Source organism: Colossoma macropomum, unplaced genomic scaffold, assembly GCF_904425465.1.
Source record: "Colossoma macropomum unplaced genomic scaffold, Colossoma_macropomum, whole genome shotgun sequence".
In the NCBI taxonomy this organism is placed as follows: domain Eukaryota; kingdom Metazoa; phylum Chordata; class Actinopteri; order Characiformes; family Serrasalmidae; genus Colossoma; species Colossoma macropomum.
Window position 1 is genome coordinate 28,640,934 of NW_023494791.1, and position 27,196 is coordinate 28,668,129.

General features: G+C 38.6%; 1 protein-coding gene across 1 annotated transcript in view; it reads right to left on the reverse strand.

Annotated features, from left to right (window-relative positions):
* Positions 1 to 290: 290 nt before the first annotated feature.
* cxxc4 (CXXC finger 4) overlaps positions 291 to 27,196 on the reverse strand; it is a 58,220-nt gene continuing 31,314 nt past the window's right edge. Inside the window, exon 3 of the mRNA XM_036573484.1 lies at positions 291 to 1,037. Coding sequence (XP_036429377.1) covers positions 993 to 1,037 — 45 coding nt within the window. The 3' untranslated portion in view covers positions 291 to 992. The remainder of the gene's footprint in view (positions 1,038 to 27,196) is intronic.

Sequence of the window (27,196 nt, forward strand, 5' to 3'; positions counted from 1 at the left end):
GGGGAATTTCACCAATTAAGTATTTTGCTATATAATACTATGCACTGCATGCACCTCTTCACGCTGAATGGGTAACCATTTCTTGTAATGACTTTCTGTGAGGGACTTTTAGAGGCATTAAACTCTTCAGATATCTGGTTCCTATCACCACCACGGTGTACAATTCTGACTCTGCTTCTCTAGAATCGAGTTTCACATCAAACCACTCTGAATGTTTTTGTTCACATCTTAACATTTAATTTTGCAGAAATTAAAGAAAAATCTGTGAAATTCCCCTTTAAATGGTCAGTAGTACCGAACCAGTGTAAATCAGAATATTACATTACAAAAATTAGGAACATGTAAGACAATATGTTCTTCCTTTTATCATGAAACCCAAAATATAAACAGTCTGGAAAAAATAACAGAAAAATCTAAGCGTATTATGGTGCCTAAATTAAGAAAATCTGGGAAAAAAATGGCTGTTTTTTCTACTGCATCCATTCTGAAATTCGGAGGAAGTGGAGGCCGCTGGACTTTGTGGTCAGATAAAATCACTCAAGAAAGAAACTTTACGGAACAAAACAAGGCATAATCACCTTCCCGATTATTGCTGCAGGTCTAAAAGCTCTGTGTGGTGGTGTTGGGGATGGGTGCCGCCCCGCTGGCCTCCATTGGTATTGTTTATTTATTCCAGGTGGTAATGATTGTCTACTGAGTCCATTACATAAGAACGGCTGTAACTGGCACAGCCACGACACTGAAACACATTCATAGACACCGAAAAATATACATTATGATACTGTCGAAAGGTACAATAATTACACAGGAAAAGAAATTACAGAGTTAAACCAACACCATTTTGTCGCTTATCTTTTCCCTTCGGCTCTCTCTCAATTTCTCTCTCTCTCTCTCTTTCGCCCACTACTGGGGTTTGGTTTCACGTTCTGGGAGCCCCACAGGAGTTTTTAGCAGAGAGTCAGAAGATGGCCTGGTGTCTCCTGGGTTTGGGCCTAAAAGAACCACCGGAACGCTTCCCCATTACTCACCGGCGTCCTCTAGAGGAAGAGCAGAGAAAGCAGAAAGTCACGTTACTACGGCGAGGAAAATGGACACTTTGCAAATAGTTCAGATACCAGTGACAATGTATGCTGCTGACCACAAATGTGTTCTTTAATAGTTACTGATGCAAAAATGGACAAGCTTTACAGAATGCTAAGTTAATGAGAAACTGTAATCAATTTTTATAGGTATTTCTATTACAATACCTACAATTAGAGTGTGTTATTAATTTTAAATGCTATTAATTTGTACACATGTGAAGGGTCACACTGTTGTTGGGTAATTGAAATATTGATTGATATCAGAAAGTTCAGTGCTGTTTTAACATCACTACCTATTTAAGCCTCTGTTTGTCTCTCCTTCTGTCACTGTCACCGAGTTATTAGACTTTACTGATGTGGCCTGAGGCTAAGTTACATATTATCATGCTTTCTGTTCATCCTCCAATATTGGTATAGATGGCAGTTCAACAGGCAAAATTATTGCAAATCTCTTGCAGTAGCTGGTGGAATAGACTGCACTTAACTTAGCTAACAACATAGCCTATTTAACAATGAGATGTTTATCCCTAAAAACCTCGAGTACACAACAAACTACACTGGAACAGTGTGACCTTTCACACACATACAAATATAACTTGAAATTAATAACACACTCTAAATGTAGGCATTAGGACAAAAACATCATTAGGTTGATTGGAATTTTTGAGGGCATTCTGTAAAGCCAACCTCACAACAGGAGCCAGAAAAACATCTGTTGGAGAAGTAAGACTAAGTATTTATACCTGGTTGGCACTTTCATCTTTATTTAAATATAAATAGAAAATTCATTTAAAAATGCATATTAATTCCTATATGTGTTAAGGTACATGTTAATGTATGTGGCCAAAAATGTGATTCTGATAAGAGTCTTTATAAACCTGGTTTGCAAAACCCTATATAGGTTTTAGTGAAACGATTTTCTGCCGCGAGTCACGAACAGAATCCCATTTTGAGCCGATTTAATTCACTCTGCCATAGACCTGAGGAGCCGAGGACTTGCAGACGCACCAAAATAATAATTACCGCACGGCAGCGACTCGCCGTCAATTCCCAAAGAGCGACAATGAGGCGTTTAATTACAGCGTCTCCATCTGCGGCAGAGAGGAACAGCGTCTCCATCCGAGCTAAAGACACCCCCCACCAACTCTCCACCAACCCCCACCGCCTGCTTCTCTCTCTCCAAACTCATTTGGCAGTCAGCACATAAAATACTGAGGTTCCTGGCAATCTCCGTGACCAATTAGCACACCGGGGGATTATTTGTGCGACGGAGGGAATTACTGTACGCTGATCAGAACCGAAATCACTCCAACCTGCTTACGAACGCGCTAACGTCTCTTTCTGCAGCTGATGGAACTTAAAGCGGATGGCTAATGGTGTAGCAATGGGCTTTTAAACCATATTTGCTATCTGAATATCTGCATTTTTAAAAAGTACTACTGGAAAAACAGAACAAGAAAAAATATTTTTTCAGTTCAGAATATAAAATGAAAACATGAAAAGTTTAGCATTGTTTTATTGCATGCTGCTAGCATGCAGATGTGATGCCTACAGAAAAATAGCTTAGCATAAAACATTACACTCTACAAATTCACACTTCCTGTAGTGCACTGTAATCTGTCTGAGAGAGCGCAGGCATCGTATGAACATTATAGAGTTTTACAGAATGCTTTTTAAATGAAACAGCAGAAGCCATATCGCCCTCTACACTTCCTGTGATGTATTACAATCTGTCAACATGTCCGTGTGTGTGGTATGAGCATTATAGAGTGCTTTTAGAATGAAACAATAGAAGCCATATCGCCCCCTACACTTTCCGTACTGAATTATGAGTCAGAATAACCACATGGATCATATGAACATTAAAGAACATTACAGTAAACAACACATCAAAAAAAATCATGTTAAATGTTCAAATCAACATTACCAACATTTCACTTTTCATGTCAATTACCAAAATGATTCTTCAAAGAAGCACCATCGCCTTTATTTCTAAGACTGTATTTGCAGCAGAACAATAGATATTTGTTAAAAATACTGTGCACATGCAAATTTCCCCTCTACCCCAGCCAGCTTTTCCCAGCATGCTGTGAGTGGGAGGTGAAATTCATCAGCACATGGAAGTAAAATCGCAAGTAAGAAAGGGACTTTTTCAGGTGGCGTCTGGAGCTTGGAGCTGAGCCTTATGATAATCTAGACCAGAGTAACAGTAATATGGTCTAATGGAGGGATGATGATGGACAAACATAGCTTAGCAGTTATGCCATTTATCGAACATAACTATATATAATCAAAGACAAAGAAGACGTTAACAGTACACAAAACAGGCCGGCAACCAGTTTAGAACGACATTCACCATCACTGTGCTAGTAGTCTGCACTGAAAGAAAAGTTGTTGAATTTGCAAGATTCAAATGTGTTCATCAGCTCCACACAAATAAAATATATTACATCAACTTAAGTTATATTAAGTACTTACATATAGTAATTATGTTGATGTAACATATTTCACTCATATTGGGTCAATCTGAATGACATACATTTAAAGTAACCTTTAAGCAACTTTATTTTTCAGTGTAGTCATAACTGTATACTGAACACTACTGCTGCAAAAAATGGCCAAAATATATTACTGCAGTTAAACCGCTGCGTGAAAACTTGTGCTCTCACATGATGTGATAGGCTATTGCAAACATTACCTATTGCATATCTGCAAGTAGCCTAAATATAAAACTCTTCGGTATAATCAAAGACAAAGAAGATGTTAACAGTACACAAAACAGGCCGGCAACCAGTTTAGAAGGACAGTCACCATCACAGTTCATCACAGCCTTTGTAAATGAGCAGCATTGTGGTCGTTTGGACAAAAAATTAATTTTCCTATTACCCTAAACGTAGTCAATCAACCAAGACATGTTTGTTGACAGAACTTCTTTAGTTTTACACTAGAGCTACAAAGGTAATGTAACTAACAAGTAATGGAAGCTTATACTGTGCCAGTTAGCACTGGTCAAATAACAGATAGCAGTACAGATAGCAGTCATACAGTGTCAAAAACCACATAAGCAAGTCTATTTCAGATTACTTAACAACTGGACATGGTTTGAAGCAAGTATGCAATGGTTTAAGCATGCAGTTAGCACCATGCTAATTGGTGAGGTCTGTGCTTTCATCACTTATTAGCTGTATTAGCCTTATAGCTCCAGTGCTGAAAGAAGCAAACTTCAGACACCAGACATGTCTTGGCTGATTGACTACTAGGGGAATGAGATTTTTCACCTGAATATTGCTTTAAGCAGGCATGTGCCACTGCGTTAAAGTGTATTTATGTGTTGGTGTGTTCAGCAAAAACTTCTCTACGCCAGCCGTTGAGCTTTACGTTCAGATCTGAAGTTTGAGGCCGCCCCCACAGTAACGAGAGCAAGAGCACAATTAGCCACTTAAGCAGCCCTGAGCCGCTAATGGGGTCATTATTCAATTACCCCAGCTAGTTCGTTACAACCGCTTATTTGTTCTTTCCACTTAATTAATGGAGTTTTGGTTATACTCTGCTTGTGTGGAGTGCTTTGTTTGTGTGTTTAAATGCTCTGTTCATGCATGATGCTGAATTATTTGGCACAAGAATAACCCAGAAAAATGGGTGTAACATTGCATTCATCTGAAGGTGGTGATTCAACTGCATCGATTTTAGAATCTTACAATCAATTATGATCAATTCTAATATTTATCAATGAAGCATGTGTTCAACTTATCACATCATCAAACTTTGTTTTTATTGCCTATATTTCAAACATTGTTTTTGTTGTCTACATTCCTCTAGTATGTAAATAGTTCCTTGCGTCAAATTTACATAGTATATTCTTTAAAATGATTCAGAATTTTACCAAAATAATCAAATCGAATCTAATCAAGGCAAAATTTGATATTTCATGATAATGGATAATTCCTTAAGAATTGTAATCAAATTGCATCACTACGAGGTCAGAGAGTTGCACCCTTACATGTTACTGATCGGGGAAACCCTAAGGCAGTTACGCAAATAGAAAACTGCAACATTTCACACACAATATTTATATCCATTGCACAGCCAGAGCAAAACTAACTTTCCAACTTGCACTGAAGTCCCCCAAAACTGAATGTTGAAAATTTGCCACTTCAGAACCCTTCCATCAAGTACTATAAAGAAAAATGTACACATTCTATGTGTGCATCCTGAGGTCGAACAGCTCTTTCTGTTTGGTCTGTTTTACAAACAGGATTTATGTAATTAATTTTATTTATTTATTTAAGTTCTATTATACAAATGCATTTATATGTTTGTAATAGCTGTTTGAATTGATGTCGGAGCTGCTATTACACATGTTGCAACGTTTACTATGTATGAATTTACTAAGTACACATTGCTCTTTCCAAATTAACTATGTTGAGGAAGATTAAGTTCACATTTAATCAAGAATCATACGGTTCTACTTCTAACAGACATTAACATACTTTACCTTCCATGCATATCTGAAGCCTGGTAAGACTACAGTTTATTTAAACAGTCAGTGAGGTATCTAGGACTTCCAGGAATCCTAGAGTGACCTTTTCTTCCCCACAATAGTCAGGTCAAGTCAAGTCAAATTTATTTGTATAGCGCTTTTTACAACTGATGTTGTCACAAAGCAGCTTCACAGAAATCCATTAAGGACAAACATGAAATGTAAATCCTCCAGGTGAGCAAGCCAGTGGCGACAGTGGCAAGGAAAAACTCCCTCAGAGCTGGGGAAGAAACCTTGGGAGGAACCAAGGCTCACAAGGGGGACCCATCCTCCTCTGGTCAAACTACCTACAAAATTATTATACTACTAATATTAATAGTAATAGTAGTAGTAATAGTTAGGAGTTAGTAATAGTAGTAGTAATAGTTACTAGTCTCACCCAGGAATCAACCAATCAAAACATGACTGGTTGATTCTTCTGTCACCTAATTATGTTGGTAGTTAATCTAATATTTAAGGCCTTCAATCCAGCTCCTGAAATCCTAACCAATGGGAAAGCTTCTTGACAGTATCTACCTAGATATCACAGCAATAAAAATGCTGATTGGAAAATTTTCTGTTGAGCATTTCAAGCTTTTAACCTTTTTGTTTCCAACAAAAACTTCACAATGAAATAAGAGTATTATCATGATACTTGCAGAGTTTAAATACAAAAGTGTTACAAAAGTTTAATACAAAATGATCATATTAAATAAATGGGTATTAAAAATTACAGATACATATTTTTTGTTCCCAGAAATCGTTCACATCAAAGAAGGCCTAAAGAGGTCCCCCACTGTGTTTATACACACACACACACACACACACACACACACACAATTAATATCAATGAGATGAAGCCATTACATGTGCAATGGGAGAAAATAAGAAGTCTGACCGAATTAATCTAAGCTGGCACATTTCAGCACAATATGGGCCATTAAGCACTAAAACCACTGTTTAAAGTGTTAAAGCCATAGTTCAGAGAAAAATCTGTAACCCAGTTGAGTTTCCTGAAATACATTTAATCAGCCAAGACATGGTTAGTGTCTGATTTTTGCTTCTTCAGTTTTACACTGGAGCTACAAGGGTAATGCAGCAAACAAGTCACATAAGCTTCTTTTTCTGTCCTTCTTGGTTTCTTTCCTTCTTTTATTCTTCTTTTGTTCTTTCCTTCTTTCTTTTTTCATTTCCTTCTTTCTTTCTCCCTTCTCTTGCTTTCTGTCTATCCTTTCTTAAACACCAGTAGAGAGTGTTTAGGTAGATGTGTACGTTTAGTTATTGATCAGTGTGTGGTTTATGTTTAGATATCGATCAGTACGCGGTGGCCGCGTGGCTGGCCGTTGGTGGTAATAGACGGCCGCTGTTTAGGTGTTGAGTTAAAGGCTGCAGTATTGATTAAGCTGAGGCTTCCTGAGATGCTTCTGCTGCCTTTCACTGCTACTCTATTTCCCTCCATTCTCCTTCCTCTGCTTTTCTTTCTTCTGTTTTTCCCCACTCTTCTCCTCCTCTCTGCTTTTTTTCACTGCAGTGACCAGCACAAAGAAGGCTCAATTAGCACGGCTCTCTGCCAGCTGCACACACACACCCAGGACCCATCACAGTCACTCCATCAGCCGTGTGTGTGTATGAGAGAGTGAGAGAGAGAGAGAGAGAGAGAGAGAGAGAGAGAGAGAGAGAGAACTTAAAGAGAGAGAGAAGGGAAAAGCTAGATAAATAAAGAGAGAGAGAGAGAGAGAGAGAGAGAGAGAGGTAAAGGAGAAAGAGATTTCATCTAATTTGAGAGCAGTTACACACTGATCACAGTTACGGCCTTACCACATTAACAGCTTAACCAGTTATACCTTGACCACAGTAACAGCCTGACTAGTTATACTCTCACCACATTAACAGCCTGACCAGTTATATTCTGACCACATTTACAGCCTGACCAGTTGCACCCTGACCACAGTAACAGCCTGGGCTGGGTTTCCCAAAAGCAGGGCTGCACAATATGGACATAAAATGAAATGTTCCATAAAGCTGTTGGATATCACTCTATGATATGAGAAGCCATAAATTAAGTTTTCAATAGTGTGCCTCCGACAAGAGGCGATGCAAGCACAGACTTTTTTGCTGTGTAAACAAAAATCTACCTAACCTCTCCTTTATTTAAATAGCAAAATTAGAAAAGCCCATTCACTACTGTGCAAAATAAAAGAAATGAAATACTAACAGTTACATTAGAACTGCAAGCACATTTTTGTGCACTTAAAGGCAACACAGCATTATCTCAACAGCCTTTTCTCCTTTTCTATAAAGACTACAAAAGTACACACACACACACAAACATTCTAAGCCACTTATCGCCCTGGGTCGCAAGGGGTACTTGAGCCTATCCCAGTGATCATTGGGTGGAAGGCAGGAAACACCCTGGACAGGTCACCAGTCCATCGCAGGGCAGACAGACAGACACATACATTCACACCTAGGGGCAACTTAGTATCTCCAATTGGCCTCACTGCATGTCTTTGGACAGTGGGAGGAAAACCCACACAGACACGGGAAGAACATGCAAACTCCACACAGAAAGGACCTGGTCGCCCAGCCAGGGAATCGAGGCCACAATAATAAATAAATATATTTATCTTTTATATAGACACATAAAAATGAATACATATTTTTGTTTAATTTATTGTTATTATTAGTTTTTAATTATTATTAAATATGCTCATTGTGACAGTAGCCATTACTGCCTCGCACACATTTTGCATGTGTGTTTTGTAATTAGTCGTTTAGCTGAATGCTTAAGCTATTCGTTCCCTATGTGGGACAGCAGGGCTTTTGGCACTCATTAGGCTTCTAACAGTTTGTGCTGGCAAAGAGATGACATGTATGAGGCAATTTGATCTGTTCTGTCATCACAGCTCTTAAAGATGTATTTATCGTGAAAACTCATATCACGATAACAACAAAAATGAAGTTTATCATGCAGCCCTATCTACCAGTTAAGATGATCTTAACACTAAGATGCTTTTGTGGAAACTAATTACACCCTGATCACATTAACAGCCTGACCAGTTACAACTTGACCAAAGCTACATCCTGACCACAGGTAGAGCCTGATCACAGTTACAGTCTGACCAGTTACAGCCTGAGCAGTTACACTCTGACCACAATTAGAGCCCAAACAATTAGGGCCCAGACACAGCAAAGCAACAAGGAAGAAACAGTGACAACTAAGGCCAACTGCTGATCGCCTTCCATCAGCTCACCATCGCCTCTCGTCTCCTGCACACACCACAGAGACTGCAGCTGACAACCGACATGCACAAACTTAATGTGCCTGTGCAAAAGAGATCAACTCTCTATAGCAGGAGCTGTCAGTAATCTGTAAAACTGTAAAATCGCAACATGCAAAGTAAAGAATATATAGGCACTGTGTAGGTAAAACAGCCACATAAAAGTGAACGATTGTACATTATACATTAAACCGTGAAGTACAATATGCAATTGGTACATATTAATACTTATATGAAAAAGTAGAAAAAAAAGTCAATGACATGAGTGAGTGTCTCATGCGTTAGGTTATGTTAATGTGTTATCTGTCACAGCCTAAACACAGTTACTGCCCGAGCAGAGCTACAGCCTGATCATGGCTACAGCTTTGCCACTCGGGGTGGGCAATATGGCAAATTCGTCTCTTTAATTCAGTATTTGTAAAAATAAAAAAAAAATGTAAAAATAAACAAGAGAACATAAGTTCATGGCTGATGATCCAGTTCAAAGAATTTGTACTTAATTGGACCATGAAAGAGTAAAATGAACCAATTTATAATGATATCATCGTATCACCAGCCACCCCCACCCAACCCACTGACCACCGACATTCCTATATCAGCCCTAGAGCCGGCACATCAGAACCACAAATCAGTCTGACTGATTGAGGCCCACAAAAAAAAATCCTAAAGAGCAAAGACAGACTCAGACAGCAGCATTGAAATCAGACAGAGCGTGTGTGTGTGTGTGTGGGGAGGGGGGGTTGCTGGGGTCTTGATAGCCATTGACACTGATTGGGGGTGGCAGGTGCACTTAATGGCGAGGCCTTGCGTGTCCTGCGCTGATTGAGGTGTGTGTGTGTGTGTGTGGAAAGATGCTGCTGACTCATAATCAAGCCCTAATCCCAATGTCTATAAGTCCCCACAGCTGCTTTATACACAGAGCTGTATTTTTATCAGTATATTGTTGATATCAGGGGGGCCAAAGTTAAAAAAAAAAATAAAACATACAAAGTAAAAAGGATTCAGAACAACTGTGCACGTACTGGTAGACCAAAACTGTCACCGTTAGATACACATTACTAAAAGCTTTTATGTTTGAGAGATTCAAGCTCCACTCTTGCTTTGTCTGAAAAATTCCACGGGTGTTTCTAGCCATTGTTTCACTTTGAGAAGACAACTTAACACTATGAGTCTGAAAGGATGTGTAGCTGTCAAGACGCTGTTACTGAGAAAAATGAAGAAAACTGACAAATTAAACAAAGAAATGGCTGGTGTTCTCAGAACAATGGATTGACCACCCAGAGCCTAGACCTCAACATCACTGAATGTATTTGGGATATTTGGATCATGAGAAGCAGGAAATGCAACCAACTTTAAGACTAAACTTTGGAGATGTGGAAAAATATTCCTGTAGATTTCTTTGAAAAATTGAAAGAAAGAAAAAAAAAAGAATGGAAGTTGTAATAAAGGGAAACCGTAGACACAATAAATAATAAGAATACTAAGGATATGATATTATATTTAGTTGCTGAGACTTCTGTGTAAATGTTCTTTTAAATTGATGTTTTCTGCGTTTTTCTTGACAGTGACAAATGAATGACCTGTGCCAAATGGATATTTTGAGTGTGAACTTTGACTGCAAAGTATAGTATCTATCTATCTATCTATCTATCTATCTAGCTAGCTAGCTAGCTAGCTACAGTGCCCTCCACAAACACTGGCACCCCTGGAAATCATAAGCAAAGTGAGATGTAAAAAATATTCTTAGTTACTTATCCTTTTCATGTTTAATTCAAAATAGCAAAAATCTAACCTTATTTGAGGTAAAATAATTAAAAGAAAAAAGTAAATCTTGCCATGAAAAAAATATTTCTCTTAAATCTATATGTGCCATATATATATAGTTTCCACCCCTAGAAATTCTTAAAAGTGAAATATAACTGAAGTATGTTCCCATTTATATTTCATGTTCAAAAAAAGTTCGCCTGAGTTATTAGGAACATTTACATGGTCTGCCATAACTTCCTGATTCACTGAGCAACATAAATGAATATATATGAAACACAGGCCAAATTCCCTCAGTTTTTGGTCATTATGAGAAAGACCAAACAAAACAGCACAAACTGCACAAATCAGGAATTGGCCACAACAACAACCAAAAAATGCCATTCCACTATCAGGGCAATAACTAAGAAGCTTAAAACAACTGGAGGTGTTAAGGATCAATCTACCAGGAAAAGGACATGACTATATTGACCCAAAGCACAGTGAGGAGGCTGGTTCGAGTGGACAAAGAATCTCCAAGGATCACAGCTAGAGCGCTGTAGACATTAATTAGGTCTTGGGGTCACAACGTCTCCCAAACTACAAATACCACCTATTTAACTGTAAGTTTTTTGGGGGAGTTGCCAGAGGAAAGCCTCCGGTGTCAGGCAAACTCCAGCGCCTACAGTTTGCCAAATGTTACTGGAATTTTCAGTGGGACTGTGTTCTATGGTCAGATGAAAACAAGCCAGGAAGATTAAACTGGGCCATAGTTTGTATCTTCCAGTTGGTTAATGATCTAAAGCACACCTCAATATTAACACAAGAATGACTCACTGATAACAGAATTGAGGTTTTGCCATGGTCACCCCAGTTCCCTGAACTGAACCTCATAAAAAACTGTGGGATGAGCTGAAGGGGATAGTCCACATTGTACCTCAAATAAAAGTTAGACGGTCACCATCTCTCTCTCTCTTTCTCTCTCTCTCTCTCTCTCTCTCTCTATATATATATATATATATATATATGGTGTGGCTAACAACGCTGATGAGAATAAAACTGAAAACAATCCCCCCACTGCATGCCAGAGGCAGAAAGGAGGACAAAAACGAGCTGTAGAAAATAAATAAAAAAAACAACTGACAAGAGTGAAGAAGAAAAAAAAGAAAAAAAAAGGCATGCTGTGAATTCCCAGTGTACAGTGTGCTGTAGACCCCCACAGCCGGAGAATAAATTAGCCTTATGAACTCAGGGCTGACAGGCCGCAGCGCTGGAGACTCGTCTGCAGCTACGCTCTCTCTCCATCACTCCATCCCTGCCTCCAACAGCCTCTCTCTCCCTCCATCAGCCTCCCTCGCTCATCCCCCCACAATCAGGCTCTAATCTGCCCTCATCACACCCGTGAGCCGCAGGGGAACCGGGTTATTCTCCGATCAGAGAACGCTCAGGAGCCTCCACCAGAGGAGAGAGAGAGAGAGAGAGAGAGAGAGAGAGAGAAAAGAGTAAGGAAAGTAAGGAACAGAGGGAGTGAAAGATGGAAAAAGAAAGAGAGAGAGACAGACAGATTCAAAAAAGACGTGTTACAATGCACTGGTGCTGGTTGAAAATGAATGAGGGGGAGAGAAATAGAAAGAAAGACACTGAGAGAAGAAAGAAAGCAAGAGAGAAGAAAGAAAGAGAAAGAGAGAGGACAGAGGGAAGAGATTAGTCAGTGACAGTGGCTCATTTGGAATGAGTCTCTGTCTCTCTGACTCAAATTCAAATGGCTTTATTTGTATGAACTAGAATTTCCCTCTCCAGCCTCCGCCCATAAACGTGTCCTTTCGTAGCTACTGTTGTGAGGTTGGACAAGCTGTGTGAAAGGTCAGAGTGGTAGTACAAATCAGGTGTAGCTTTTTGTAGTGTAATCAAGGTCTTTTGGGCACAAAAACTGAACACTTAGTATTAGTCTTAAGGTGGCACTGTACCACTTTCTTTTTTCCAACACAACATTGAAACCTTGGGTACTGCCTGATACTGAACCATTTTTTTAAGCTTTAAATTGAGCTATTTTTAATGGAAACACTTCAGTTAATAGGTAATTCTACATATTTTTCAAAATTTATGTATAATTTAATCATTGAGATGTAAAAAAAGTCATTCATGATGTCAAATGGTTCACCATAGAGAAAGTTTGAATTTTTTTTACAGTGGTGGTGATAGAAACCAGGGGTTGTAACGTCTACGACGCAAATATTTTATTTACTATCCAAAACAATTAGTGAATCTACATGTGTCTCCTGAGTCTTCAGAGGTAATGCTGATAATGGTAAAAGTGTGGTATACCTGAAAAAAAAATCTATTTTGCCTTACAATGCTCTGCATGCACCTCTTTGCCATGAATAAATGAAAAAAAATACATTCCAGGCCAAACTCCTATCTTAAAACTTACTTAAACCATGTAATAGGCAGCGTATTTGTAACATTTCATGTACTAACTTTCTGTAAGGTAGCTTCTAGAGGCATTCAACTCTTCAGATATCTTTTCCTTATCACCACCCTGAATAATTTCTCTACAATGTAGCATCTCACATCAAACCACTCTAAATGACTTTTTTACACCTTAACCGTTCAATTATGCAGAAATTTTGAGAAATCGGTGGCATTCCCCTTTAAGACGATCTACTACTCAAACACTCCACTACCCACGTAGGAATACACAATACACAGCTAACTGACAGTACAAAATCACACAGTGTGAGTGTTATTTCTGGATTTTCAAATCCAGAAAGTTTTAAAAAATGATTAGTAAATCAGGACTTTTATAAGCAAGTTTTGAGTTCATAAGCACGTTTCTTAAACATTATAAGTTCCCATGTTGAAAACCATTAAGATGCCTGAACTCTATACTCGGAGGGAAGCGTAGAGCCTGTGTCTTACAAGTGCCGATGAACATCAAGCTGAAGCTCATTTTACACACTATTCATATAGATTTAATGAAATTAAACTTTCAACATCATTTAGTTCATTTGTCACGTTTGATAACTAACTCTTCAAAATCTCACTGTTTTCCAGCTAAAATTTACTGTAGCTAAAATATGTTTGTAAACCATTAGCATGTTGATGTAACCTCTAATCATCTACTACTGCAGAGAGGGAAAAGTGTCTTTGAATATTTTTCAAATAATGCCTTATAAATTTGAGAGATTTGTTACAGAATTGGATCAAATTCATTCATTTCTCCCCACCAAAGAAATCAGCATCCAAACCAGCATTTATTGATCCTGTTATTGGATCAGTGCCTTCTCTAATTTAACATAGCCAATATTATCAGTTATTGAAATGCTCAGTTATTTACAAGAAAGATTGCAAAATATCACAGCATATTTATACCGGTCAGGCCCTAGCATACACAGTCATACGGACATATATATTAACATAGCAACAGCATGAGATACCGCTTCTCTCTATCTCTCTCTCTCTCTCTCTCTCTCTCTCATTATAACGCTCAGCCCATACGTTACTCTGACACACAGGCATTATTTATTAATGTATGGACGCAGATCCAGGCCACCTTCCACAACCGCATCGCTTTGGAGCAAATTCTGACAGGTCTTTTCAGAAATAAATAAATAATGCTCTCTTTCTCTCTCCCTCTCTCTCTATCCATCGCTCTCCCTCTATGTCCTTCTCTCTGTCTCCCTAACATACACGCACGTTTTCTCTCTCCCTTTCTCTTTTCTCTCTCTTTCTCTCTGACACAGAACTCTCCGTTTCTCCTCCTCCTTCTCCTCTCCCGCCGTAATTGCAAACACATTTCACACTCCGGCATGGCCGAAGCCCGGCCAAAAAAAAAAAAGCCCTGAAAAACTCAAGAACACCGTAAGGTCAGCCAATCCAGCTCAGTTTTCCCTCCTTTACGCGCTCCGTTGCTGCGTTTTCAGGTTTTCGGCCTCTTCGCCACCACTACGACTGATCTATTTTAAATTTAAACATCTTGAGGTACAAAAAAACATAAAATGGCCTTGTGATTCCCTGTTGGTGGAGAGAGACAAAAAAATCTGAGGTTGAGCAGGTTAGAGCTCTCAGACACTCGGGCCATAATAAATTCAGGTCCAATATGAATTTTGTTTCTGACGTCAAGATTTTATTAAATTTTCAAAATTTTATTAGACATGTCCATTCTGACTAGTTCTGATATTTGAGTATCTGTAAGACTTACTGAACTCATATTCAGTTAATTTTGGAGAACAAATATATCAGTTTTGCCTGAATTTAATGTGTCTTGATACAAAAACAAACTGGTGATAGCAGGGTGAAAAGTAGCTCAAGTACATTTGAGAATGTCTTGTTCAAAAAAAGTCAGGGGAAAATGTTTTAATCACTGCAGCAGAGTAACAGGAGCTGCTCCTTCAGCTGCGCTAATGAGCTAACACTAGACCTAACTAGTGTAGCAGTAGACTCGTCATCTTCCACACAGTGTTTTCTCCTCAGTGGATGATGTGATGACATTAAAGCTGCAACTATTTAATATTTTCATTTTCAAATATTCAATCAAATATTATTTCAAATATTCAAATATTCTATACAAATAAAAAAAAGCAAAAGCTAATTATTATTTTTATTATTATTATTATTATTTTACCTGGCACAGCTTGCAAGACTCCATTCTTAACTATATCAAGTGACAATATCAGTCTTAAATAGTAATTCCACTTTTTTTCCAATTTTCCTGATGATTTAGAGCTCGGCGATGACCAAAGATTTGTCACGATAAACAAAATTCATATTGTTCAATATCGATACATATCGCAATAAATGTCAAATCACTGATTCTTTCAAGATTGAAGGCTGATTTTTGCTCCTGAGTGCTTAATTACTGTTTTAAACTATCCTTTATGGTCAGAACATGACGAACGCTTGCCAACATTTCACAAATCTGTCGTGGGAGAGCGGGAGAAAGTTTCTGGTGAGCTGTTTTTATCAGCTGGAAAAGCATGGCCACAATTTTCGTAATAGTCATAATTTAAGAAAGAAAACATTATTTTTAGCTGTCTGGTGACGAGTGCTAGGCTATCCCATTACAAATGCTAAACAAGTGGCCAACAACAGTGCTAAACTGTTTAGTTTCTCAACAACGTCAGCTTAGTACGAACAACACGCACCAGTACGCACCACACAAACAGAGTCCTACTTTTAGGTATGTTTAAACTGAAAGCGGTACTTTTGTGTCTTGTTTGATCTACAATATCATCAATTCACCATGTTGTGCAAGCGAAGCAGCACTGCTTCAAGTTAGCCAGCTGCTAAAAACAGCTAGCGTGGGAAGCTAGCATTCTACCGCTCTCCAATGCCACACAGCATCCTCAGTTCACTTTCGTTTAAATCAGAGCTGTATCTTAAATGAACCCATTTCTTTCTTTCACTTTTGTTGCTTGTGAATGCACTAACACTAAAAACTGTTCGAGCACTGTAACAGCACTGTAGTTGAGAGGAGCAGAGATGATTTAATACTTCTAAAGCTTGTTAGGATGTTAGGAAAGATGCTTGGATCCTATCACCACCACTGCGAACAATTTTGACTCTGTAAGTTTCTCTAGCACAAAGTATTTTATATGAAACAAATCTGAATGCGGAATGCGACAGAAGTAAGGGTAGCACTTTATTTGAATATCCCCCAGTAGATTATATATAGATGCTGAATTTATTAACAAACTATCTGTTGAAAGTCAGTTGTTTCTCAACAGTGTTAAGGTGAGGATTAATACCAGGAATAGGTGTAGAACCAGGGTGAGGGTTAGGTTCAGGTTTTGGGTTGAGGCTAAAGTTAGGGTTAGCGTTACCCAAAATAAGTTTCTTACTGCTCCAGATTGCTAACTCGCTAGCATGTTCTTAGTTGTATTTATTGCTGAGAATAAGTGACAGCCTACAGGCCAGCTGGTTTTCCATTGTAGGAAAATTACTCTGCACTGCAATTTTAAAGCACTGAGTTTAGTGTAAGCACCCGTGTAAAGCGTTTTTAGCAGCTTCCCCTGTTTATCGACGAGAGCAAAATCACTAGAAGCAGTCACAAAATTTTCATATCACTCAGGCCCTAATTGACAAAGACCACCAAAGACTGTAAAATAAAAATGTAAAAAAAAAAAAAAGAGTGGTCTTTGGCCATGCAGTTTTATTTTAACGTACACGGCTTCACACGTTCACTTTTACAATTTTTCAATACTGTATTGAAATCGTTACACCCTTATCAAAGATGGCCAAAAAATTCCAGCTTAGCCCTCCAAGCTAGAGGGAAAAAAGAGAAAAGTTTAGTGTGTGCAGTGGGCCCTAACTGATGGCTTATATATTGCCTGTCACTCCATTCTGCGGGAATATTGGGGCGTTGCCGAGCTCAAACCTGGAAGGTAGAGCAATCCATCACCAAACACACGCTGGGGGAGATCTCATCACACAGCCGCCAGCCAATATCCCCCCGAATAACACGGCCAAGGCCAGAACCCAGACATTCCGCTCATCTATCCGCTCACAGACGCGATTGCTTTAGCCTTGCATCCTGCACACACATACCTATAAAAAAGTGTGTGTGTGTATATATATATATATATATATATATATATATATAAAATAAAATGTGTATATACATGTATATAAATAAAATATATAAAACATCTAGACAGATGAAATTTGTCTAATGTTTTTTTGTAATTTGTAAATTTTGTACATTTTAACAGTACACCTGGATTAGCCACCCACACACACACATGAACAATACTGTAAACCCTGCTGACCCAACCACACAACCAATCCATTATTAGAAAATAAATAAATAAATAAATTTTTCAGGTTAATACCCTGTCGAGTACACATAAACGCTACTGCTTGGTTCTGACTGAAACACAAAAAACTAGTGTGGGGGATGTTTACAAGCAGATTTCAATGATTGCACTTTTCAATGATTGCACCTTTGTAGCTCCTTACTGGTGTACAGTTACATGCTGTAGCCTTTCTGGTGATTTACAATTTTGTGTTAGTCATCCACTAGCACTTCATTAGTGGTCAGTTTCTGACCACAGAGCCTCTCTTGGCTGGATGTTCTTGGGTGGCAGATCACTCTCAGCCTAGCAGTGACACTGATCTTTGTAAAAGCTCCAGCTGTACCTGATACACTCTACCTGATACTAGCAGTAGCATGCTGCTACCATGTCAGTGTCACTGTTGTGCAGAGCATGGTCCACCACACAAATAATATCTGGTCAACAGAGTTGTGCATTGCCAATCAGTCCAGGCTGAAATGTGGAACAAACTATTAGGTTGAGACTGAAATCCTAAGGGCCGTGGGATAAAATAAATTTCAGTCGCTCTATTTGGACCCTTTGAAAAGGTCTTCCCACATTTTCCACCCCAGTAACTCAGCTAACTCGGTCTGCAGGAACAACACTCTGCATCACTTCAGCAGGAACTGGGGGTCTGAACTGCTGTAGGTTGAATAGTTATGGCTAAAGTCCCATAGGCTGAATGTGCAGAGCTAAACTACTGTAGACTGGATGGGTCGGGCTAAACTGCTGTAGACTGAATCAGGCCTATGTACGAACTGTATGTACTGGGGAGTTTTACCAATTTACCACTTGACCAATGTGTATACACTACATAAAACTCTATTCAAACTCTTTTAGACAATACAATATGCATCCATAGCTTATGATATACAAAAACAAAGTAAAATAAGTAACAATTTGACACATTTCAATTCACTGATTGAGTGCCAATATGGTTCTAATGTGATGCAATTAATGTTCAATTCAACATACATTGATGTGTCCAGGTTTTTACTCTGTAAGGAACCATTTCAAAACAATTCTTAACTGTCTTTATTTTGTTTGAGAATTTCCCATTGTATTTACTCTGTATTGCATTAACTCATTAAAAAAAAAGAATGGTGTGGTTGTCATATTCTCTTATGACAGCTATCATAAGTTCTCTATTTCTGCCCTAATGGGCTGTGTGTGCAAAGCGGGTTATCTATTAGGAGCATTGTAATGTGTTGTAATTGTAATATAAAGACCTGACAGGTTGTGCTCGACTAGATAGTGAATCTTCCTTTCCAATCTGCTTTTCTTGATTTTACATCATCTGCTACCACTAAACATATTAGCAGTGCTGACTAGCACGTGGAACTGACTGCCACATCATGCAAAATCAAGGAAAACGGAAAGGACTTCCTCACAATACTAAATAACTTAAAATTACTAAATGCTGCCAACTTGGTATTGTGTATCTGGATTCCAACATAGCTAGCATTTGCCTGAATGTGTCTTGTATAGGGAACATGTCCTTGCAAATAATTTATTGCTTCAGTTAGTGCCTTCAACAAGCTAGAAGTGTGAGGTAGCAAGGTCTGAAATATGATGTTAACATTAGAGTTACCTGTTCCATTTTTAGCTGCAGGCTCCCTTTCAATTAACATTAACACTTTGGTTAACCTAGACACTGTCATCTCTCTGACTCATCTCTCATTTCTCACTCCCTCACACACATAAGTGAATTGTGGAGTGCACTGATTTTTGATGGTCACATCAGTTTTTAGTCATTTTTCTTTTAGATTCAAACCGGATCAGAGCTTGTAACTTAACGCAGCTGTATTGTGGACAGCTGGACCGATTTCAAGCAGTTTTTTCCATACACGGTTAATATATTGTATTTCCAGGTGAAAGAAGCTGAGCTGATGGCTCTGGAAAGAGTGTGTTCACGGTTTTGGTGATGAGAGTAAACTCAGTGTTTGCACTGTGCAGCTGCTGTACGTGGGTTTTTCCCAGAGAAACACACTGACTCTTTAGAGTGTGATTAGTGTGTGTTCTGGGAAAAGGCACTGATTTAAGGAGTTTATTAGCACCTGTGTGAGGGATGTGCTTTGGTGAATTCAGGTACAGTGAAACGACACACAGCATCTTAGTCTCCCTCTCTGTTAAAACAATCACCATCCCAATTCAAACAAAACACCAAGCATGGACAAATTCACAGGCAGAGCTTACATGATCCAGTCACTGTATAAAATCCACATCTATCTTGCATGTATATCTTCTCAGTATGAATGTACTACACAATCTGTTCTGTTTCATAAAAACAGAACGTTATTTACGTTATTTACAGATCTACAGGCTATACTCTTTAATATTTGACATTAGCCTAGAAGTGTTAGCCTAGCACTATAGTATGTTATCATATTGAGAAGTGAGAATGACAAAATTGTCTACGTAAACAAATACTTTGGATCGAAGCATTTCGTGGACCTGGCTTGTAATTAATTCATAAATTATTTGACTCACTACTCACTCACTCATGTTTAGCAGACTAAAGACTCCTTATAAGGAGGAGCTAACAGCACGCCAGTAGCTTTAATGCTTTGTCAGGGTGGTGCTTGTGCTTTACATCAACAAGACTGTCCTTTTATTCTAAATAAACTTGTTGCATACACAGATGTTTTATATTCAGCAAATGACCACTGTTTCATGGACTAATTATTCACAAAATGATAAATGGCCTCAGCTTACATTTTAGTAAATTATTATTTTCAAAAACAGTTTAGAACACTGTAGAAAGTAAAAGTGTGTAATTTGACCTGATCTCTATTGAGTTCACGCTTCATTTGTGTGCCGGTGGAAAAAAAGACTTTATGCATAAAAATGCAACAGGACAAAACAGCTCACGTTTGGACAGACATAAGAGACACATCTAGCACAGCCTTTGTGGACTGAAATGCAGATTAGAATGGACGTGTCTGTTATGAATGACAAAAACCCCTCAGAAACACTTTCAGTGTGAACTGGCCTTAAGATTACCTGTTTAGGCCCCTCCTGGTCTGAAAACCTGGCAACACTATTGATTTGTGTGTGTAAGTGTGAGTTTTTGGAGGTGGGGGCTGTATGTGTTGATGTCTGGATCCATGAATCAAAAATATGTTCCACAGTCCATGTGACCAATGCAGCAGGCTTGTGCTTGCAGAGCTTAAGACCCTTCACATCGGTTCAGCTCATCAGTTAATTATCAGCCCATTATTAGCATGCCACGAGCTGACTTTTACTCAGACATGCCCTCTCTGTGCCCTCTGAGTGCCAATGCTAACACCTACACATTCACATCCAGGCCTGGAGAGCCAGCTGCTGCAGCCCAGCAGATCAAAATAAACCGATAGTTTGGTGAAAAACAATTTCTAGTTTGGTGAAAAATGATTTCTTATCCCTACATGAAGTTGATTAGCCAAGACAGATTTGGTGTCTGAAGTTTGCTTCTTTATTTTTTCACAGGAGCTATGAAGCTAACATAGACAACAAGTAATGGAAGCTTATGTGTAGGGTTTAAGCACTTCACACCATGCCAACTTCCAATGCTTGTCAGCTACATTAGCCACATTGGTACAGTGTAAATAAACAAAGTAAACTTCAGAGACCAAAAAGGTGAGGTGTTTGGGGGGGCATTGCTGCTGTAGACGAGAAAAGGGTTTTGTAAACTTTGAAGAAAGAGAAAGGGAGAAAGAGAGAGAGGGAGAGAGAGAGAGAGAGAGAGAGAGATAAATCATGAACTTCAAAAAAAAATATCCAGCTCTTTCTTAAAGTGCATTCAAAAGATGATCGCCATGTCTGGAGATAGAAATACAAAGAGTTAAAAAGGAGACCAAGAATGTTGTGTGTGTGTATGTGTGTGTGTGTGTGTGTGCACTCCTCTGACTCTGATATTTGACCTTCTGAGAGCAGGCTGCCAAAACACAGCCAAGTGGTCCAGGCCACCATATGGCTTTGTGCCACTGGGGGCAGCGCAGCGTGTCCCTCACAGGCTCCCGTATGCTAATGCGGGGAATGTAATTACAGTACAGTATTCCTGACGGAATTCCAGATACAATTCTCCTACACAAACCTGCCAACACTAGCACACCATCGCAGATTCAGCCCAAATCTCTAATTCATCACCATACATACATTACATACACAGAGGTAGAGCTTTTAATTTTATTTTAAACACTCAGAATTGTTGTTGTTTATTGTATATTATATATTAATGTTGCATTTGCAATAGATTTATATTCTGTACCAACAGGTTTGAGTTTGTCAACTTTCTTCTGTTTGTTTTGATGTCAGAAAACTGACAAACTATAAAGAATAATTTTTCTTTCCTCAACACAAGACTCAACGAAAACGTTTCACCAAATTTGAAGCATAATACAACACATCCTCTTCTACTTGCAAACACAAATTTAATGGAACGTGCACTTTCCACACAATTTCTCTGCTTGTTTTGGTGAGCTATGAGTGAAAAATAATTCAACACAACAAGATGGTTAAACACTCTGTTGCTGGACTAATGACTTTCTAAGCAATGGAGCACTACCCCAGAAATAGCTTTTGTGCAAAAGTAATGCAAAATTCGGTCCTCCCAAATTTGGTCCTCCCTGCTTCTACTGATCTTTAAAGTGCTATGAGAGCTGATAGACTTTCTCTAAGCTGAACCAGAACAAGTCATTGCCAGGCTACTGTGCTAAAATATCTGCATTTTATTCATTTTGTAACCTGATAGAAATATATATTGTATTTCTTTGTTGCTAATCCAGGAAGATTTACTCCCAACCTCTACATTTTATAAATGTATGTATGGTGTATGGATATGTATGTACCAACGTATGCATCTGCATCAGTATGGTATTTGGTTCAATTTTGAACATGCTTCTAGAGTGGCAATCTGTAAAGCTGTAGTTTGCGTGCACAGCTGCACATCTTACATGCATTCCCTGTTTAAAAGGCTGTGATTGGCTATCCATACATCTGTGAGCATGCACTTCCGAGCAGTTTTTATCAGTCTGACGGGAAACACAATTTTGCAAGCAGTTATTATGCATGCTATGAAAACAATGAATCCTTCAGAGCAGGATGTTTACCTTATACGCCGAAGAAACATGGCCGCCCCCATCTTGTTAATTTTATTTTTTAAACCTCAAATTATCAGCAGTGACCGTTGGCTTTGGCGTATCACTGGAGTAGTTTAATTTTATTTTAAAATTCAACTGTTTAATGCTGTACTTATTAAAGAATTTTACACATACTAACTGCATTGATTTGTGTTATCTTGGCGTGTTTAGTGTTAGACTGTTAGTACCTTAAAAACATTTTCGCTCTTAAAGACTTTGTTTAAGTTTTAGACATTTAATTGTGCAGATGTTTTCTAAACAGGCTCTGGCTTAACGCTGGTGAAAACGTCTGCATACGGAGCATTGCACATTAGAAATAACATGTCTCAAATTCTTACACATGCGTCTTCCATTCTCGTGTTCTTGCAAGTTCGTTCTGGCAAGGTAAACTATCAAGAACAAGGTAACAGCAAGTCCATTCTTCCCGTTCTTGGTACTGAAAAAACACTCACTGTTTTTAACAGCAGACAGTATAGAGAGGAAGTTATAGGATTGTTAAAAGTTAAAGGATAAAAAGAGCCACTTCCTTTAAATGGCCAGGCCTGAATACGGTGAATAGTCACTGTGCTGAAAACAGTTTACGAAATTCATGGCATCGCATCTATAAAAGTTATTCAGGGGTTGGAACCTTTTAGTAGCTAGTAAACGAGATATCCTCTGCATTTTGCATGTCAGTCAAATGGCCCTTTCCTTTCAAAATAGGTGCTTTTTGAGCACAATACGTAACAAACCTCAAGTTTTAGCATCTAACTCAAATGGCTTTTTTCCCCACTGTGTAACAGCAGGCTACAGCAGACTGAGCAGTAATTGAAATTCAAGCATGCGCAGAAAAGTTTTTTCCCAGCTGCCACAGCTGTCCTTGTTGTTTGCTTAAATGCTCCACCCATAAATGTGGACAAGCTTTACAGAACACTGGTAAATATTCCATTCAATTTAATGAGGGATTGTAGCAACACTGTAAGAACCACAGCGAATCTTTACCATACAGAACCTCAATGAAATAGTTTTGCCTGAACTGTTTCCCTACAGAGATGCCTGAAGACAGGTGTAACTGAAACACACAGTCAGCCTTTGGTGAATCACTCAGTATTTCACTCCGTTTTTGAGGTCAGATATTTTGCAGCAACAATATTCTAAGGACACTTTCTCTTCTTCCAGTGTGAGCAGCTGCTGAACAAAGAAAAAAGGTGGTGCCTCAGTCTGAGAAACGTTCAACGATGTCTTAAAGTACAACAGCCATCATTTCACATCTTCACATCAGGCGTGTGATGAGAAAGCGCATGTTCCCAATAAATCTACAGTAAGAAACAAGATCTGTCTAGATTCAAACTCATTACTGACCTTACAGAACCATTTGTCAGAATCACAGTATTTCATCAAACACAATATGTACAAATGTACATATTGCTCCACCCACAAATGTGTTTTCATAGCCACTCTTGTGAGGCTGGACAAGCTTTACAGAATGCTAGTAAAAATCACATTCAACCAAATAAGAAACCATAACACACAACTTATATTTAGAGTGTTTTTTTCAAATGGTATTTATTTTGTATGTATGTGAAAGGTCACACTGTTAGGATAGTTCAGATGTAATAGTGTAGCTTTTAGGGATAAATATCTGACTAATAGTCTAAGCAGCTTCAGCTGTTTTAGCTTTGTTAGCTAGCTAAGTTAGCATTGTGCCCTACATCGCAAGCTATGCTAGCATGTCTAAAATTATTCTAAGGTTTTGTGGCCCAAATCCGATCTTTTTCTTCATATGTTACACAGGTGTGTCATCTGTGTGTCAGTGTGAACAGCAAAAAACGCATTGAATCTGACATTTTCAATTCCGATTTGAGACGCTTTCATATGAGGTTCTGAAATCCGATACGCATCCGATATGCAGCAATGTGACTCAGTCTGACCAGCCAGATCGGAATTCATGCGGCTTTTATGTCAATCCAACTCAACATTCGTCAGAATTTCGTACTGCTGAGACCTCCTAAACATTTGGGGTGATGTTTGTGTACAATAGAAGAGATTTATTCAAAACCCCTCCGTGTCTGAAGAGATTTTGAAAGAAATGGCTGAACGCAGCCGCAGGAAAACGAGGCGGCAGCATCAAGGAAAAGTTACAAGTCTGAAAGCAAAAAGTGGCCCAAATCTGATTTTATCACCAAATCCGTTCACAATATTTTTTAAATGTGACCTATATGTGACATTAGACTGAACAGATCACGCCCCTAAACTGACCTGCATGCACAAAAGAACAATGCTTCACGTTGCTTCACGTGGTGCGCTCATCCAGAGGTAAACAATCATTTCTTTAAAAGAATCTGAGGACACGAACCAAAGAAGTGACCGTGGCCTTTTTACAGCGAACCCAAACACATTCTGGTGATGAGTCCAGCTGTCAGTCACCGAAGCTTCATAATCGCTCCTGTGATGCTGGAGAAGATGAAACTGAAACCTCTGGGAGCAACTTGCGTTCATTGGAAATCATGATTGTTTACCTCTGGATGAGCGCACCACGTGAAACAACGTGAAGCATTGTTCTTTTGTGCGTACAGGTCAGTTTAGGGGCGTGATCTGTTCAGTCTAATGTCACTTACAGGTCACATTTAAAAGATATTGTGAACGGATTTGGTGATAAAATCAGATTTGGGCCAATTTTACCTGCTGTGTCAACACAGCCTAAGAGATTTATTCACAAAGTATTTCCCAAGTTGTTTTCAGCTACTGCCATTGTGAATCTGTTTATCACTGAAATGCATCCAATCATAAGCATCATTTGCAAGCAAATCTCACCACCGATGCTGGTAGTACCAGTAATTACAGTAACATTAGCACTGGAGGATGCCTTCAGCTGACTATACCGGAAAGTGTTTGCGGAAGAACTACAGATAGGTCCATATGCAGCAAACTGGTAAGCTACAGTTTCCTACAAAACAAGACATAATGTAGTGAAAGCAAAGGAGTTGCAACACTCAGCCACTGTTCTTGACACTGGACATCAGTGATGAAAATTGGAAAACTAAATTCACATGATTTTCATATGAACGTTTTAATCACACAATGAAAAAATTGTTACTGAATTACTGAAAGTAATAAATACTTTCTGTTGAAGCTTATTTTGTACACTTATATAACTATACCAAAATGAGCTGCTGTTAAAATGGAAAAATATTTTTTTAAGGTCAAATTTGAGAAAATAAGACTAAAAAGTGATTAATAACGATTAAATATACAAAACATTGCAATTAATTATTTCAGTCATTTGACAGCCCTAGTTTTTACAATTACCACAGCATCATCACAATCCACATCCAGTAATTATAAACAAGCACCATCTAAGGAAGTCATCAGACTGACTGACAAAACAGCGGAAGCCTTATAAGAAGTTCAATAAAAGAAAACACTAGAAAGCTCTATAACAGGGTGATGTGTCCCCAGTGCCCTGTAAAAAATCAAATAATAAGTTAACAGAATGTGAGACACTTACCATTTGCAGTTCAGAGAACTCAAAATTTAAAGACAGCCTTCTTATTTTTTAAACACATTTAATTTATGTTGAGTTTACTGCGCCTAGGCTTTATTTAGACGTCACTGGCATCAAAATAACCAAATGTCTGCCACTGCTAAACTAGTTGGCCCTTACAATAGCAAAGACAATTTCATTGCTGATTTGGAAATTAGCCTAATGGAATGCTGAATGGAGTGAGGAATTTTAGTCCTCCCTTGCCAACGCCATATCTGCTCCCCCACACCAAGCTGAAGTGAAGTTGTGCTGGAGGAATGAGTTAATGTAAACATAAATTTCTGCCATAAACTATGGATGTTAGTGATTTACTGATTTACCATTAAATAACATACATGTACACACACCTTCAACAAATGATTTCCGTTCAAAATTCAGTTTAATTTCTGATCATTTGTGGTAGCCCTACTTAATGATGCACAACTCTGGGTCTTCTGGAGTTAACTCCTACTCTCAGCTCCTGCTGGTGGATGACCACCTAATATTTACTGATGGCGCCAGAGCCACTGATAAAGGGATACAGCAGAGATTGAACCATCATTTAATCACCAACTAATGGTTGATTATCGGTCAAAAGAATCTGCCAAAATTCACATCCCTAGAACAAACATTTCAGCATCTAGTAGTGGGCGATAGATTGGTTCATACTGTGTACTAACTGAAATTGTTCTTAAGGTATTAGTTTTGTCATAATACCGGCATGCAAATAAATGCAGACAATACGACGTACAAACAATGCACAATATGCTGATTCCCTTATGTAGTGAGCTGCAGCCAGATGTAAAATAGCCAAGTTTATTATAAAAGAAGCAACATCAGATTGTAGTGAATTAATGAGTTAACAGGGGAAAAGAAAGTGCAAGGAAAAGCCAGTCTCTTGGGGTAAGCCGTTAGACATCAGCCTAGCATGAAGACTAGCCAGCTATCTGTGTGTATGCCTATGGCGCTCCTTGCTCAGCCAGCTGCTTTAGGTGAAACAGGCTAATAACGGGCTACAATAAAAAGAAAGCAAAACACTTATTTATGTCGATTGCTGAGTTTACTTTTACTTATTTAAACGTTAGTTAATATTTGTTTCAAAATGCAGTGATGCCAGCTTTCCTTGAAGAACAGCAC